This window comes from Onychomys torridus, chromosome 3 (assembly GCF_903995425.1).
Source record: "Onychomys torridus chromosome 3, mOncTor1.1, whole genome shotgun sequence".
Classification (NCBI taxonomy): Eukaryota; Metazoa; Chordata; class Mammalia; order Rodentia; family Cricetidae; genus Onychomys; species Onychomys torridus.
Window position 1 is genome coordinate 73312596 of NC_050445.1, and position 18324 is coordinate 73330919.

General features: G+C 36.4%; 1 protein-coding gene across 1 annotated transcript in view; it reads left to right on the forward strand.

The window, feature by feature from the left end:
* Window positions 1-966: 966 nt before the first annotated feature.
* Window positions 967-18324, forward strand: part of Sema3a (semaphorin 3A) — a 199318-nt gene continuing 181960 nt past the window's right edge. Inside the window, exon 1 of the mRNA XM_036180344.1 lies at window positions 967-1591. Within this exon, the coding sequence (XP_036036237.1) occupies window positions 1480-1591 (112 nt within the window). The 5' untranslated portion in view covers window positions 967-1479. The remainder of the gene's footprint in view (window positions 1592-18324) is intronic.

The following is an 18324-nucleotide window of genomic DNA, read 5'->3' on the forward strand; positions in this document are numbered from 1 at the left end:
GATGTTCTCTTACAGCTTTTATACAAGTCTTCCCAAATCCTGTAACACCATTAGATTTCAGGAGTCTTGAAATCAAAGTAAAAGAGAAAATTTAGACCCCACAGACAGCATGCCTATATGGCAGAGAATTAATGAGGTTCAATAGGACTCTGAACATGTGATTGTGTCTCACAAACAACTAAGTTACCCTTCACCAGCTCATGAAGACACAAGAACACACTTTTCTTTTAATTCCGGTCCTTGACACTCAGCAGGGACTTTTTTGAACTTCGTTGTCTCCCTCTGCCCTTGGAGCTAGCACTAGGGAGTGGATCTAATTAATGAGAGGTGGTGCGTTGCAAGAGTCAGCCCCTGCCTCCAGGAGCTCCAAAACCACCGCACTTTTAAATTTGGAGTATTCTTTTGCGAATCCCCTGTTGTAATTTATAATTCTCAGAGGACCTATATTTGTCTTGAACTGATCGTTTATATGGGCTTTCCAAGGAATTTCTTCACTACACTTGTTGTAGAACAGGGGAAGGGGGTGGCTGAACCCAAGGGGGGCTGTGTGGAGGCGGGAATAATCTCTAAGGAGGCTTTAAAACCTTCCGTGGTTAAAGTTACCCTGATGAGAGGACACACACACACACACACACACACACACACACACACACACACACACACACAGCACAAGTTCAGCGGGGCTGTATAATGAGCATGGACTGTAAATTCTGTAGGTAGCCAAATCAAATTTTTTTTTGAATCACAATTGCTCCCCAAAATGGCTATAAAACAACGCTTGCCTCGGGAGGTAAATTTATAGCCCCATGCCTCTCCCAGGCACGCCGGAGGGTTCTGCTCCCGGCTCTAATCTCTGCGAGATGTTTTTTGCATGTGTTGTGTGACAAGAGGGAAGGGGAGTGGGTTGAGCTCGCTCTTCTCCCATTGTCAGCGCGTCTAGTGAGTGTTGGGAAAACCTGTCCGCGGGATCCTGTGTCATCTTTGCCTGCTTGTGCACAGGAAAAGTCCGCGCTGCTCAAGGCTGCTCGCTCCCCCTCTCCTCTCTCTCTTTCTCTGTTTCCCTTTCATTCTGCTTCCTCGGAGCCGAATGAAGCAGAGAGAGCGACCAGGATTAGAGTCTGCCACCGGCTATCAGCGAGCGGAGATAAAAGGAACTGCTTCTTAAGCGCCACTACCGCAGCCCTTGTTAATTTTTTTGCTTCCTTCCACACAACAGTTGTGCCTCATTATCCGGTGCCTGGCTCAATTTTTTTTCTTTTCTTTTTATTTATTTATTTTTTTTTGAGGGTTTGAAGTTTCTGTGATTCCGTGACTGTTACAGAAGAAGAGACGTTAGTGTTGCCATGAGGTCTTGATTGTCTGCATTTATGAATGAAACTGACCTAAATCACCTGTTACCTCCAGTTTCCAGATTGTTTGAACTTCTCTGGCCGCACAATACAGGAAGGAAGGCTGCAGCAGCCCTCCAGCGTCTGCAGCATGGGCTGGTTCACTGGGATTGCCTGTCTGTTCTGGGGTGTATTACTTACAGCAAGAGCAAACTATGCAAACGGGAAGAACAATGTGCCAAGACTGAAACTATCGTACAAAGGTAAAGCTTTCCTTTTCTTTTATTTGACTAGCTTTGTAGAACCCCCTCCTTTCTTTCCTTGAACTCCCAACACTAAACATCAAACCTTTAGTTTAACCTGGGGAACCTGTGTCATTCGGTCAAAATTTTCTATGAAAATTGAAACACTTTCCCTTAAACAACAACAACAAAAAAGCATGTCTTCTGTTTGATGTGTGACAACTTAAAGGCAAACAAAGAACATTTAATCACAGTGAGCTGTGTGCCTGCTCCGTGCATGCTGATTTGAGTACCTTCTGATCACACTATGTGCCGTTCATTCTTCTCACTTTACTTCTATTTAAATGTTTTAAAATAACCGTTGATGAAAAAAAAAATGCTTTCTTAATAGATAGTCATGCCTCACCTATAATAACCATTACAGTGAACAGTATCTTCAGAGTTGTGGGCACTAAATGGTTAATCGTCATCATGAATATTCAGTTTGTTCAAATCTGACACTCAGATGCTTACCATAAGCAGTAGATCATGCTTTGCCAAGAGAATATAAACTGGAGAGAACGGGCTAGTTTTTCCACACTGTGTTATGATGGTGAAAAGACTATTTCCCTAATTGGTGCAAAACTAGCCTTTGAAATATAATGTTATTTAATTCCATATGTAGTTAAGTGAGAATTAAAGAGATGTTAGTCTCTAGTGACACAGCTAGTTATATGAACTTCTTTTGAAGAAGTATAAATTTATAAAGAAAACCCTGAGAAGTCTCAGGATACTTTCTGTTATAGATTCATGTGTGTGTTTGTTTTCAGATGACAATTTTAAAGAAAATATTTGTTCTGTATTTGTTTGGAGAGATTTCAAAGACTGATGTGTAAAGTAATGATAAAAGAATTTCTGAAGTGTGTGCGTGTGTGTGTGTGTGTGTGTGTGTGCACAAAACTTTTAGTGGCATAGAGTATCTCTGCGCTGGCTATTATTAAATGCAGTTAAGATTAAACAGTTTTAACTCTTGCAGCTCAACTCCCCTAGGTGCTGATTTCCTATGATTCTCAGATTTCTTGAGTTGGGGGTGGGGTTCTGAGTAACTTCCACCTCTGCTATACACATAGCTTACAAGGTACACGAAGAGTACTGGCTATTTCTAGAGACATTTCCTTTTTGTACATGACTGATACAGAGAAAAATGTATTTCTAATTTTCACATGATAGAGGAATAATTTTTCTGATAGCGTTAGTGTGAATTGAGAGATCAATTAAGAAACAGGCATAATTTTCACACCATGCGCAAGAAAATTAAACACCTATTAATGGATGTATTTGGATTTTACTTAGAATAAAATACTTTGGCTTAGAAAACGATTTTTAGTATAATATTTCATTAAGCATCTAGTTACATATAGATTTAATGCAAGATAAGCAACTGCATTAGTATATCAGTAATGAAAAATCACATAACATCTGTTACATATTTCATTAAGTCTTTACTATGTTTTTATATAATAAAAACAGTGAAATTATTTACATACTATGTAAAATAATCTACATTTTCATTGGTCTTTGGTTTATATTATTGAGAGGACACCATCAAGGTATCCTTAGAGTGATAGTTTATTTTATTCAAGTTTATAGTCCTTGTAAGTTTTACATTCAACTTTAGTTGTCAAAAAGTAAGATTCTCAGGTTTGGATTTCTAAGATGTCGAATGGCTGCATACTGTAATTTGATATTAGCAAATTTGAAATAATGAAGTATATTTTAATAATCTAATAGTCTTAGAGACACCTTTGTAATTGCTGAATAAACTGTACAATAAAATTAAAATTTATTATACTTCCTTATTCTGTGAGAATTTCATTTCCTTGCCAATAGCTATTCTCAATCAGAGAGGAGACACCTGTCATGTATATGCATTCAAATCATGTAGATAGTGTTGAATTAAACCTGTTCTTTGTTATATACAGTGTTTAAAATTGATGAGGGCTATATGTATTAACAAAAGATATATGTGACATTGGGTCTGTAAGTCTTACAGATTGTAGCTATGGTACCCATCATAATTTCTGTGCTTCCATTTAAATCTGGAACTCCTCCCCAGCTCTATACCAATTCTGTTGATAGCCCAAGAGCTTGGCAGTCGGTTAAGGCAAACTGGGAAGTGGACACCAGCAAGAAAAAGAGGCAGGGTTGGTTCCACTAGGTTTTCTTCTGTCATCTTGTTAGTGTGCCATACCTTTGTGTCTCTGCACTCAGGCTTGTTTTGCCAAAGCACATGCCTGATAATCAGTTGTCAAGACTTTGCTTCTAACTGTAAGAGAGATTTGATTTAAATCTGCTTTTTTTCCCCCATCTTAATTAGATGTCAAACACAGTTAAGATATCTACTGCACTGTTCTTACAAATATTGCAGCATGACTCATGAAGAGTTAAATCCCTGCCAAGCTTTATTTCCCATGGTCACTTGTCTTCAAAGATCCACCGTTAACTCTCTCATTGCTCAGGTTGCCAAGATGAATTTTCAGGCAATCACTGTGCTTGCTCTCTGCTTGTCATCCTGCCTGGGGGAGATGAAAGCGATTTGATCTGCTAAAGGAGAAGGGCAGCAGAAAAGCGCCAAGGCTGCTTCTCTAGTGGATGTGCTTCCTTCGCTAATAGGGCACCTCTACTTTCTAGGAAAAGGGAGCTGAAGAGATGTTTTCAGAACCATCTGGAGAAGTGATAATATTAGAAAAATGGGGTGTGCTGGCTTCTCCTCTGAACCAGCCTGATTTAGAATCCTTGTGGGGGAAGAAAATGTGAGAACTCTGTAAATCTCAGCGTCACAGAAATTATCCTCAAGAAACATTCGCTGAGAGATGCCTTTGCCTTCCTTGAGTATGTCAACAGTAACAGGCTAAATATTCAAACCCCCTTCTTTTAAATTCGTACATGATTGTTTATTTCCTCTACAAAATTAGTCATATTGTACTCGTATTATGAAATACTAAGAAATCATATGATCTTTCATCTGGGAAGTGTGGTACAATGAAATCTTCAGAAGAACCTGTGTGAATCACAAGAAGAAGGAAAAAAAATGGGAGTTTTAAACAAGTAACAAATGTTCCATCACTCAATGTAATGGGTTTTTCCAGTACACAATGTGCCTGAGATTTACAATACATCAAAGACACATGCAAAGATCAGTATGTCAGTGTCCGGTGAATTCAGAGGTTAAATCAATGATTTTAACCTTCCATTCATAGGGAAGACTTAGTCAACAGCACTTAAGTACAAGAGTGGTCATTTCAAAGTCTTTTTCCATATCTGCTTACTTTTTTTCTCTTCCCAGAATCAAGTTGTTCAGTTACTGGGAAAATGAAATTACCTATTAAATCAAAATTTGTATGTATCTTATGATATTAGAAGTCAATTTTCACTAATCAAAAATTTAAATAAAAGTTTCAAAAGTTGCTATATCTTTTGCTCCATATATTAAAACAAATTAATAGGGTTGCTGGCTTATATAACTTTACTACTTTCTATGATGTAGTTAAGCAAACATTTACCATAGAAATATTAATATATGACATATGTGTGTGGCTACTTCCATAAATATGTCATTATTACAAATAAACCTTCATATCCAATATTTATGCATATAGTTGAATAAAGAATAAACAGTATGAAAAAATTTAAATTTTAGTGTCAAAAATTATTTAAATGACATATTGCAAAGTATATATATACATATATATATATATGTATATATATATATATATATACACAATATATAAATAAATTAGAGCAGTAGTTTTCAGCCTGTGGGTTTGATTCCTTTGAACCTCACATATCAGAAACCCTGCATATCAGATAGTCACGTTATGATATATAACAGTAGTAAAATTACAGTTATGGAATAGAAACAAAATAATTGTATGGCTGGGGTTCACCATTACATGAGGAATTATATTAAAGGATTAAAGGATCACAGCATTAAAAAGGTTGAAAACCACTGTATTAGAGTAATTAATACATATATATATAATACATATTTTATATATATATATATATATATATATATATATATATATATATGTTAGATCTGACCTTCTAAATCCTATTAAAATGTTTCAAGAGCTCTTAAATACATAATAGTATGGTATAAGATTTGGCTTACACTAATAACCCCTTCACAGGTAAAATATATCTAGAACTGTGCATTCCCAATACACAGGCACACACAAATGCACAGAATCACAGTTATAAATTCTTTTTACAGTTTTCTCAAATTGTCACTTCATGTTACTAGGTCTTTGACTTAATTAGTCTTTCTTAAAATAATCTTTTCTCACCAGATTTTATTTGCTTTCAAATCATATTTTGATGCTGAAGTTTTGAATTTAAGGTGATGAGAACTAGATTTTTGACACATCAGTTCAAGGGGTATGTTCCGACAAAATCATGAGAGTTGAAAATGCTATAAGACACAGACATATCTTGTCACTCAACTCTGGTGATGTCAAATGAAGGCTCCAGAAAGTCTCCAATCTGTGGCCCTTCTGCTACAGCTGCCAAGCAACTTGACCTTGGAAGTGACAGAATACACAATCCAGACTGAAGGAAGCAGGAAACCAGTGGGACTGTGAAGTCATTCCATAGAATCCTTACAACCTAACACTTGTGATCAGTGAGCCTGAAGTCTAAATGATTTCACATTGTGATTTCTGACTTCTGTCATCATGGGAAGCTCTTGAAGACACTACAGGTGTCAACAATAGAGTATCCTGGCAATTGAATGAACTAAATAGACAAAGGTCTGTGGTGTCAATTATTCTTTTTTTCTGGTATTTGAGAATCACAATATAATTGACAGATACAGTGTGATTTAGGATCAATGGCACTTAAAACATATACTTAAAAAAGTATGCCATCATTCAGGAATAAATTTGAATGGAACTAAATGTAGTGATTACATGCATCCCTATTGACAAAAGCAACTTTTAAACTGTTACTGTAAACATCATTATTGTGAGTATATGATTGTCTTATATCATATTCCCAGATGTATACTTAAAAGTCCTATAATTTAAAGTTTGCATAAACTTTAAAGGTGAGAAGATTTGTGGTTTAACTTCTTATCCCAATTTTCTCATTTAAACCTCCATGCATCATGGTTTAGAGATATTTTCAGTCGAAATTCAAGATTTTCTTAAACAAATTTCAACTTAAATTTATTTATGTCTTCTGAAGGTACCACTATGAAAAGAAGTTTTGGGGTGATCATTACTCAACAATTTTAATTTATTGAGTCCTCATACTATGTCTTGACAAGTTACATACATAATTACACTTACCAAACTTTATGAAAGAAATCTATAGTCGTGTGATTTATACCCACCAAGGTATATATAAGCCTAAAAACTATGTCAACACTGCTGAGTTTAAAGGCCATTTCACAAAGGTCAACTAGTAGTTGTAAACAAAGTTAGAACAAGTGAGTATCCAGATGGCCTTTAGCCCCTTCCTGACTTCTAGGGTCCTACTTAAAGGAACTAGCAGGATTTGCAGTTCTAGGCTCCCACTAATAGGTGGCAGTAGCAATTTGTGACAGCTCTCTCGTTAGTTTGATATATGCAGGCTGCTAGGATAAATAACACAGAGTAACAGTGGAAAGTCCAAGCCTGGATCAGCTAACACAAGAGTCATGACATGGAGGATGAACTAAACAGGAGCTTCACTGATGGTAGAATTTAGTAAGGATCTGATTGCTCTTTGAGGTGAACTTATTAGCATCTTTCCCCTCATAGAAATGAGTGGCTGTAAGTAAGAAAGAAATTGGTACATTCCATTTTAAAAGAGAATTACACAAAAATGTACCCATAAAATATGAAATTATCCATAGATAAACAACCTAAAAAGTGAAATAGTGATACCAGATTAAAAGATTAGTGTAGGGCAGTGTGTGTGTATATGTGTGTGTGTGTGTGTGTGCACGCATGCACACATCAATGTCTATGTGTGTACGATTTACAAATGTACATATTACTTGAATCATAAAATGTGTTTATTAGGAAGAATGAGCCTGCCTATGGCAAATTATGGCTTATCATTTATAATTAGGAAATAACTAGCTGAGACTATAAACTAATGTTTAGAGAAATCCATTTTAGTTTTAAAGTAATGACTCCTTTACATTTTACTGTTTTTATCTATTGTTATAATCAAGCATGGAAGAACTGGTAATTCTATCTAAAACAAATAAGTCTGAATGTCTCCAGCTACTATCTCTTTCTATTGCCAAGACATAAACATCTGTATAAATAGGGAATTCACACACTATTCCCAAACAGTAACAAAGCTGGACTTTGTCAAACCCAGGATAAGAAAATATACAATTTATACTTGAACTAGGGGAGGAAGATAAGCAAAAATAAAACTCTGTTGATAAATATAAAGAATGATTAGCTCCTTCTATTTTCTACAATCTTAGTGTAAAGCAGAGAAGGATCACTAACTCAGTGAGCCTTGTCATCTTTTGAATGAGTCACTAAGCCTGTGTCTTTAGGTGTCCTGTGCTTAAGTGTGGCATGGGAAACAGTGCTGACCAAACTTTACAGGGACAACATATAGCTACAGTCACAAATTTGTCTATAGATTAATGATAACATGACCCACTTGAGTGTTCATAACCAAACTAAAGAAATGCTACTGAATATGCCAAATAAGTGTTTACTTTTGCAAAAGTGCTTACATGAATCATCTTGGTTGTGCCATATTATGACGTTTGCAATGCTAGATATTATTAGTTGGCATTTTTATCTGTTCTGTGGTTAGAACAGAATCACTTGGTATGATTGATTTTGTACATTATTTGTCATCCCTTGTTATCTGATCTGAACTATGACTTGAGAAAATGTAATTCCTTTGGTATATACAAGGAATGTGGATTGGTGGGCATTGAGTTGAACAGTATGGTGGTGATGGTGAGTTAATTGTTGAATACAAACAACCTGTACTCTCCTGGGAAGTCTCTTTTTGGTTTTTTGAGACAAGGTTTCTCTGTGTAACCTGGCTGTCCTGGAACTAGCTCTGTAGACCAGATTGGCCTCAAACTCAGAGATGTACCTGCCTCTGCCTCCCGAGTTCTGGGACTTAAAAGGGATTGGCTACATTGGATTGGCCTATGGGCATGTCTATGTCTAAGGATTCTCTTAATTAAGTTAATTGATGTGGGAAGACCCAGCTCACTGTGGGTAGCATCATTCCATAGGCAAGGGATCCTAAACTACACAAAGCAGAAGAAATTGAGTTGAGCAGAAACTAGCAAGGAAGGAAGTGGGCATGCATGCATTAATTTCTGTTGACTCTTGACTGTGGATGTTATATGACTGTTTCAATTCCCTGTCTCATTTCTCCCAAAGTAATGGAATTGTAAGGTGAAATAAATCCCTTCCTCTTCCAAGTTACTTTGTTTTTACCACAGTGTGTTTTTTATCACACCAACAGAAACGAAACGAGGAAAATGGCATTATGGAAGAAGCAAGTGTTGAGCTAGCGTCTAGAGTAAAGTGGTTACCGGGGACATTTAGTTTAGGAAATGAGAAAACAGAACATCTCCAGAAATAGTAGCTCCTTGCAAATCAAGCTTGTTCTAAGATCACCCCATTTGTCATTTGTCATCTACAGCTCAGAGATGGAAAATATAGAGCAAAACTAGGTGGGAAGACTCTAGCAACCAGACTGAAGAATTCTGTCACTTGTTTTTACAAATACTTTGATTTTCCTTATTCTCTTTGCACACACAGGAGACAAAGGGAACAGGAAGAAGGGAAAGAGGGAGTGAGAAATAGAGGCAGGGAGAAAGAAGGAGAGAGGGAGAAATCTCACACCAAACTGTGGCTAATGTAATGAAAAGTAGCCCATCTTTACTCTCTATTAAGATGAGCATTTGTGCACAAATCACTCCTCCAAAAGAGGTTAGGAGTATAATCATAGAGCAGTTCATGAGAGATTGTTTTTAATCATCTACATGGGGCAGCGGCTTAGCTTTGCTCTCACACAGTTTCTTAAATGTGTCTTCTCAGAGCCTCCCTTGATCCTCTTCCGGCTTTATTTAGAGCAATGGTTCCTCACCACATAAGTTGCTTCACTGCCAATCATCCTTCTCTTCCTTGTCTTGTTCAGCTACAGAATACCAGCCCTCTGCTCCCTCACTCAGCTCTTGTCTTGAGCACCTACATTTTCAGGGGAGTGAATCTGATAGGAAGGAATGACAGGAATCTCTTCTGAAATCTGAATGCACAAAATGCACCTTAAGTTCTTTGTTTAACTCTTGGGTCTCAAATAATTAGGAAGACAGGAATTCCTTAGGCTGCATAAGAGTTCCACAATCTTATATTTATAATCTAAACAAATTTTTGAAGTTTGATGGAAGAATCTTAAAAACTAACAACCAAGTAGAAATATCAGGAAGGGACAGTTGCATATCTACCTTTTATATACAAAGCATAGCTACTAAGCATTAAGTGCTTAGGGAAAGTTAAAATAAACTCATTCACACTGGAAGCATTATCTAAGTATAGAACTGGTTTTGGCTAGACACAATGTTGTATGTCATAAGTTTTAAAGTTGTTGTCATCATGTTTAGATGTCTTGAGCAAATAAACTTTGCATTGTTTTTATCATCATTTGTGAGTTTGCTTAAAAGAAACACATTTTCCTCAGCTCTGCAGAATTCTTATTCACAAAAATCAGTTGTTGAGATTTCTTACACTCTGTGAGGCAGATGTACATACTGGGTCACATAGGGTAGCTGTTTTATTTCTGCATAAATGAATTGATTTGGGGGTAAAAATAATTTAGAATGGCTTCAAAAAAAGATGGCATAAAATCTATTGAAATATCTATGGTGCTTCTGAAACATAGTATAAAGAAATCAGTCTTGAATGACCAGAAAGATGTAAGAAGGTAAAAATAAAGAATGCAGTCATTACCACCATTCAAAGCCTCTTTAAGTCTTGGTGTTCTTTTTTAAAGTGTCATGTTCTATGTGATTTTTGACACATATTTTATACAATGGATAACTGTAAATTGCAACCTAGTGGAGAAGGCACTTGGTGGATTTATTATGTGGGTGTCTAGGTTGGCCTGAAAATGAGATCAAGATGGCCAAGTGGCAAATCTTAGGACTTTCTTTCCACAGTGGTCAGAGTCACTTGGGCTTATCTATATTTTCTTTGGATATGTTCCAGATACATAAATGAGGCTTCTTTCTAACCAAAGTCCTGGGAACTTGAGCTTAGGTACCCAAGGTATGAGCTTCCAATACTATAGTTCTTCGAGATTGCCAACTCCACTGATCTCAAATTCTGGTTTCATCTCTCCCTACAGCAGTTTTCAACCTGTGAGTCACAGCTCCCATGGGGTCCCATATCAAATATCCTGCACATCAGTTATTGACATTACAATTCATGACAGTAACAAACTTACAGTTATGAAGTAGTAATGAATTATTTTATGATTGGGGTCACCACAACATGAGGAACTGTATTGAAGGGTCACAGATTAAGAAGGTTCAGAACATCTGTCTAGGAGGTTCTAATTTATCCTGCTTTACATTTATTTTTCCAGCAGGTTGTGAAGAGCATTTTTATTTGCTTTTGAGAAGAAGCCACTTAGAATGTCACCAGATATGTGTCACTTCAATTGTGTCCCCATGTTACAAGCCACCTATCTTTAAATGTGAAACCCTTCATTGTCTATCTGCTAACCTACATAGTACATGACTATCATTTGAGATGTTTCTCTGGCTCACCTCCCAACATAAATAAGAATTTCAGAACAACCAGGCTTGTAAAATCTTGAAACATTCTATATTATAATAGGACAGGCTTTTCAGTCATGATTTTGTAATACAAACAAAAATTATGTATAGCTCAAGAAATTCATTTTGATGGGTTTTTTATTTGTGTGTGCGCGCGCGTGCGCGCGCACACACACACACACACACACACACACACACACAATACAGAGGTTGTGTCTAATACTCAAGTGTGCGAAAAGTCAGAAAATGATGCTTTCTACTTCATGCTACATTGAATCAGAACTTTGAAATATGGAAGTCACTGATTTGAAGAGAGAAGGGTGCCCTGGTCTTGGGACATTGTGAGTCATTGCACCATCTCTGCCCACACAGCAAAGGCTGGGCTGCCGGCTGGCTTCTGTTTTGTTGTTGTTTCTGAGTTTCCCAGACCACTTTCTGTTTGTTGACACTGTTGTCCATCTTCATCTGCTGTTATGTCTCAGACAGGGGCTCCAGGAAGTTGGCAATGTGCATATCCCAAAGCCTTTCCATTGAGTTTCCCCTTATCTTTGCTTTAGAACATAGCCCTATTGTTCCGGCTCCACAGTCATGAATAAAATGTTTCTATTCTCAAGACTTTCAACTTTCGATGTGCAAGAACTCAGTTTCCCTCCTTACAATAATTTTCTTCTTTCCAAGTCTGAATTATAGATCCCAATACACAAAAACAAGATGATCCAGTGTCCCCTATGAGACACAAATCTACTACCTATACCTTGCTAGACTATACAAATAAATCTCATCCGCTGAAGGGTACCTTTTACAAAACAAAATTCTGTTAACGCTTCCTGAGGTGAATAGGAAAAATTTTCAGACCTAGAAAATAAATAGTAGCAGTAATAACTATTTCACATTTTTCCTGATAATAAGTTGATAAGTTGGAACTTATCCTTTTTTTTGGCAACTAATCTTTAGAGGAGCAAAAAGAAAAAGAAAAGAGGTGAATGCTTTTAATTCAATGACCTGCATGCTAATTTTTTATTACCTTCCCCTCTTTTCCCTGCTGTTCCCCGTATATCCTGATCTCAGAGTCTATAATTTCTACTTCTTCACCCCTCCAAACTGCCATTTCCACTCTTCCTAGTTTATACAAGACCTTGGCATCATTTGACCCATTAGAGCAATGGTTATCTTAGTTACAGTCCTTCTTTATGTCATTCCTGGATACAACTCTTTCTGATATTCAATGTCTGGTCATACTTTTATTGTATGAAAATCCCCACTCTGTAAAGCCCCAAACACACTGTAATCTATTATGGGGACTAACCTAGCAATCTGGAGACAGAGGGCACGATAGGAGGTCCTACAGCTGTACTTGTCAGAATAAAGATGATGATGAGAGAGAGGGCTGAAGATCAGACATGTTTAACATATATAGAAATTTGTTTCAGTGAATTGTTGATTATAAGTAGTTCAGGACACAGAAGATTACCAGAATGTTAAGGTTTTAAAATTCTGCAACTTGGAGCTGGAGAGATGGCTAAGTCCAGATACCTTCTCTTTCCTTCGACCTCCTCATTCATATTTAGGGAGAATTTCTACATAACAACAGTATGTGGCCAAATTATTTAAGAATCATTTGACTCTAGGAATCATGTCGTCATTCACAGCCAGTATCTGTTTGGATTATATTATTATTATTATTATTATTATTATTATTATACAGTTATTATTATTTAACTTTATTAATATTTATCTTCTTGTCTCTGCTGTTTTTCTGCCAATTTGGAGAAAAATGTCTACTGTGCTTCAAATTTTCTGCTCAATACCATATAAACATCAGAAGAGTAATTTTGGAATAATCTATTTAACTATCTTAAGGCGATTCCAAAATGGATGTGAACTTAGTAATTCTAAAGTAATCTATTTCTTTAGGCCAGAACTCAGTATATACTTCTTCTGACCCTGATCTTGGATCTCCTCAGCCACACTGATGCTGGGATTGCAGTCAGGGCACTCACTGTATTTTGGCTGTTACTATACAGTCTTCAGCCCTACACATGTGAAATGCATTTGGATCACAGTTACTTCTTTCAATGTTGCATTAATTTTATCCCACTATATACTTTAAGCAATTGTGTTCTCTTCATGGATGGAGATAACATAAATTTTTCTAGTATAGCAATTCTAGTCATATTTTCATATTTCCAAAATAATTTTTATTCATAAATATATCTCTGTGTATTACAGTAGATCCCATATGGCTTTTCCTGCGTTGTTGGTGTTGGCTATCACTCTTCCACTCCTTCCTCCCCGCCTCTACCTGGCCCATCCATCTCTCTCACCACTTAATTTCCCTTTCCATTGTTTTCCTCTTTCTCTTCATAGTGACTGTGCTCTGCTACCCTCTTTCCCCTTTAAGATCTTTCTTCCCTCTCTCCACCCATGGTCATCCACATTCAAAGCTGCTCTATTTTCAACAGCTATGACATAGAAATTAGTCTTGATGCCTGTGACTGATGGATAATGAAAATGCAATAACTATAGACAAAGGAGTTTTATTAAGCTGTAAATAACAATGAAATTTACAACTAAATGTATGGAACTGGAAATATTAAACTGAGTGAGGTAGCCCAGACCCAGAAAGGTGAACATTTCATGTTCTTAGTCATATGTGGATTAGTGTTGAGGCTTTAGATTCATGGGTTTAATTTGGAGTTTATAGAATTCTGCAAATAAAGAAGACAGCACTTTAAGTAAACAAGAGCAAAACCAGCTATGTCTGACATTAAACAGCTACGTCCGCCCTCTACACTTGACAAAGGTCCTCAGCATAGGCTTCCATCGGAACACTGAAGTGAAATGTGGATGCTCTCAGGTTGTGTAGAGCTAATGAGGGAGATGAAAGCTCTCCTTGTGGCTGTGGGTACTTATTGCCAGGGGAGCAAGGAAGCACCTGCCTTTTAAAGAAACAGTTGGCTACAAGTGTTGGCTACAGACTACAAATTCCAATTCACATTTTCAACATTAAATAGTTAGTCATTTAATATTCAGTGGAAATCACCAGGAAATGACTAGTTTTATTTGCATATCCTCTTGAGCAGTGTAATGATTGCTTTCCATATTATTTTATATGTCTTGTTCATGAAGACACAACCTCATAACAGCTCAAGGAACACTGAATCCTCATAGGGATAAACAGTATTTTTTTTTTTTTTTAATTTTAGCATTTCCCCGAGTCTGAATGAAGCATTGTAGATACAGAGGCTGAGTAGTTCTGTGAACCACCTGTGACTGCAAATAACCCATTTGCTGGAAAGAGGATATTCAGTCACTCAAGAAAATAAACTTGCAAGTGTGAGGCTGGTAAATAGAATGAAGACATGTTGAGAGTAACTTAAAGGGGCTTTTGTCTAGCAGAAGACATTTGGAGAGCAGGCTGGGAAACCCAGACGTCCTTAGAAAAGGAGGTGGCACTAACCACCACTGGCTTTTAAAGGATTTTTCAGGAGGACAAAACTTTGTTTGAAAACACTTTATATGCCAGTATGAATACATTTCTGAGCTACTCTAGACAAAGATGAATTTTATTTCATTGTGGTTTTAGCTGTATTACAATGCTCATAAACTATTTTACTTTATGCCAGACATGTGGAAGTAATCAGTGTATGTAAATGATATGTGAAGGTGAGGTTCAGCTCTAGAGTAAGAAGTTGGACTGTCTATGGCTATAAATTTTAACCACATCACAAAGACCAACTTTCTTTTTAACAGTAACTTAGATGTAAAAATAATCTGTGATAAATTCATAAAACTAGTATTGTTTTCTTAGTAAAGTCCTATAAATGTAAAATATAATGCAAGTTTGTGCTCTTATAATATTTTAAAACATACTATTCAGAGACTATTTTGTCTTTAAGTAACTGTTAAAGGTAAATAGTTGAAGTTGGGCATAATTGCATCACTCTATCTCTGAAAAGCTAATTTCATCAAAGGTTGTGCTTCATACTGACAATAATTATTTTTTATTAAAATAAGTGAGTGTCTCCTTTCTTCCTTTAACATGATATAAACAGTTTTCTGGGTATAATGATTTCCTGGTTCATATGTGTCTATCTAAATATATTTAATATTTTAAAAATGAAACAGATTTTCTTGAAGAGGAAATAGACACAATAAAAGAAGAAATGTTCCCTTTCCATAAGATCATAACCATGATTTTAGTCTCAATATATGATGGTGGTGTGCCTCTTCTGAATACTTTTTATCGGGTGCTGTGCATAAGGCTGGATATTACAATAACACAAATACAAAGCGAGAGAGAGAGGGGGGGAGAGAAAGAGAGAGAGAGAGGGAGAGAGAGAGAGAGAGAGAGAGAGAGAGAGAGAGAAAGAGAGGGAGGGAGGGAGGGAGGTGCTACAGTAAAGAGAAAAAACAGTAAAGTTATGGCAAACATTTACAGATCATCTTACCCTCTTTGTTTTTCTTCTTCCTGTTTTTGGTTGTTTAGTTTACGTTGTTGTTGTTATTTGTTTGTTTGTTTTGTTTCATTTTTGTTTGTTTCCAATTCTGGGCATTTTGCCTGCTAGATAAGTACTTTACCCAATAAGCTATATCCCCAGATTTCTCATCATCTTTTACATAAAGGCAGGTTACAGAGTCATTCTTTGTTATTGTGAATTCATGTCCATTTTGCATTAGATTTGCTTATTAGAAAAAAATTAACAATTGCACTCATTCTAACACTTACCAAAGGGAATCAAGAAGTGAAGTAGTAGTCACAAGAAGAGGAAGAATTTCCAGGTTATATATATGATCTATCTATCTATCCATTTATATGTATAGTTTTTAAAATCAGAGTTAATTTCAAGGTTTCCAAAACAAATTACAGTCATGATTTGGAGCTTATTTCCTATAGTGATGAAAAAAAGTGAGGTGAGAAAATGATCAGGAAAAATGTTGTCAAAGAGAAGAGTAATGGCTAAACATTCTGCATGGAAATTATGGCAGGAGAGACAGTAACACTCAGCTGGTGTGTGTGTGTGTGTGTGTGTGTGTGTGTGTGTGTGTGTGTGTACATTCAGATGTTGCTGATGTTTTCATGGGAGTTCTGATTTACCTCGTATGCTTTTTGTATTTTTTTTTTTTTTTTGTACCCTTGCTTCTTATTAATCTCTTTTGTTTTCAGGAAGTTTTTTTTTTTTTTTTTTTAAGATTTAATCTATTTCAAAGGAATGAACATTTACTAGGTATGGCTGTACATTACTTGTGGTAATAATTACCAGGCCACGAAAAACACATGGGATTAATGTCTGATCTCAAGAACTTTGCAACATGGTTCTGAAGAAAACATACCACACAATAATAAAGCAAATTGGCCTGCCACTCAGATACAAAGACCACGTGATTAAGTTCAGAGGTGACAATAAGTTCTCAATTATGCTATGGTGTGCAATTGAGCATGAGGAAACAGGTTTTGCAGGGAGTAGAAATTAACGTGAGTGCAAGGCTATCTATTTTGCAAGGTTGAATGAAGGGCTCTCTAGCAGCAGCATACTGTGTGCAGTCGTGAGGCAATTAATATCTACAGAGTACCTGACAAGCAGAAAATAAGTTATTTTACCTAACATGGAGAGGAATAGCAGACCACCTGACAGTGAGGTTGATTCAGGAAACCTGCGTGTGAATCCTTACAACCTTTGATCAATTCTATAAAAAGTACTAGGATTATGTGTAGTGCTGGGTAGTAGTGAGCTTGCACATATATGTAAGGCCTCTGCTCTGCCTGACCTAGCACACTTTCCATGAAAAAGGTGGGCCAGTGTAGTGAGAAGTTGTGGAAAGGGATGTGTCTCAGTGAGGCACTATGAGAATTCAGAATACGTAGCTATCACAGAAGGAAGAGGGGTCAACAGTGTTTATGTGAGAAGAGTATTTATGAAGGACAACACAGACACTTTGGTAGCTGTGGAAGGCGAAGACAGAGTGAAGAACATTTCAGGTCACAGAAGTAGCATAAGTGAGAAGGACAGAAAGTAAAAAGGATATCTCATGACACATTTAGTATTTTACTTTCTTTAGACACACTGGGCCAGATTGGTCACTACTGACTGGTATGTTTCCTATGGGCAAGCAAATTTTCTTCTCTGAGCCCCACATGCATGACACAAAAGAAATGCTCACATTTCCCTATTTTTACATTTGATCTCAACTGAAAATAACTAAATATGCCATAAAAGTTGTTATAAAAATTATTTTTAACCAAAATATTTTATATACAAAACAAGAAGTCCAGAGCCACCATCTCATTAAAACCAGTAGAGCACTGATTGTAGAGCACTGTTGGTAAGGAGGATACTATTAGTAGCTACAAAGAGTTAAACTCACACCTGAACATTATTTGTAAGATGCAGATAATAGGGGTTGGGGATTTAGCTCAGTGGTAGAGCGCTTGCCTAGCAAGCGCAAGGCCCTGGGTTCAGTCCTCAGCTCTGAAAAAAAAAAAAAAAAAGATGTAGATAATAATAAGCTGTTGGTTAAATGTTAAACATACATAGAAAAGTATAAGGATGCTTTAAAATATAGGCCAATGTGATGAAAGTGCAGATTACCTAATAAAAACAATGGAAAGACAGACAAGGCATTATTCCCACTGGTGAATTAAGAACTGAGGATAGAGTGAACAGGTCAAGTACTCAGAGTGGTGTGAGCAATGTGGTAAATACATAAACGGTATTTGGAGGAGAAAAGATAAGCATTTTATAGCTATGCCTCACATAGTGTTAGTTCTTTACTCCATTTTATAAAAGACTTTTGATCGTTGGATAAGAATAATAAATGAATGGTATTTATTCTTTGAAAGAGGAACATAATGGATAGTTCATAGAATAAAATATGTATTACTAAATTTTTAATTTTCAATACCACCAGGTTTTAACATATCCCATAATTTCTTTAAATTTAATTTATAATTAAG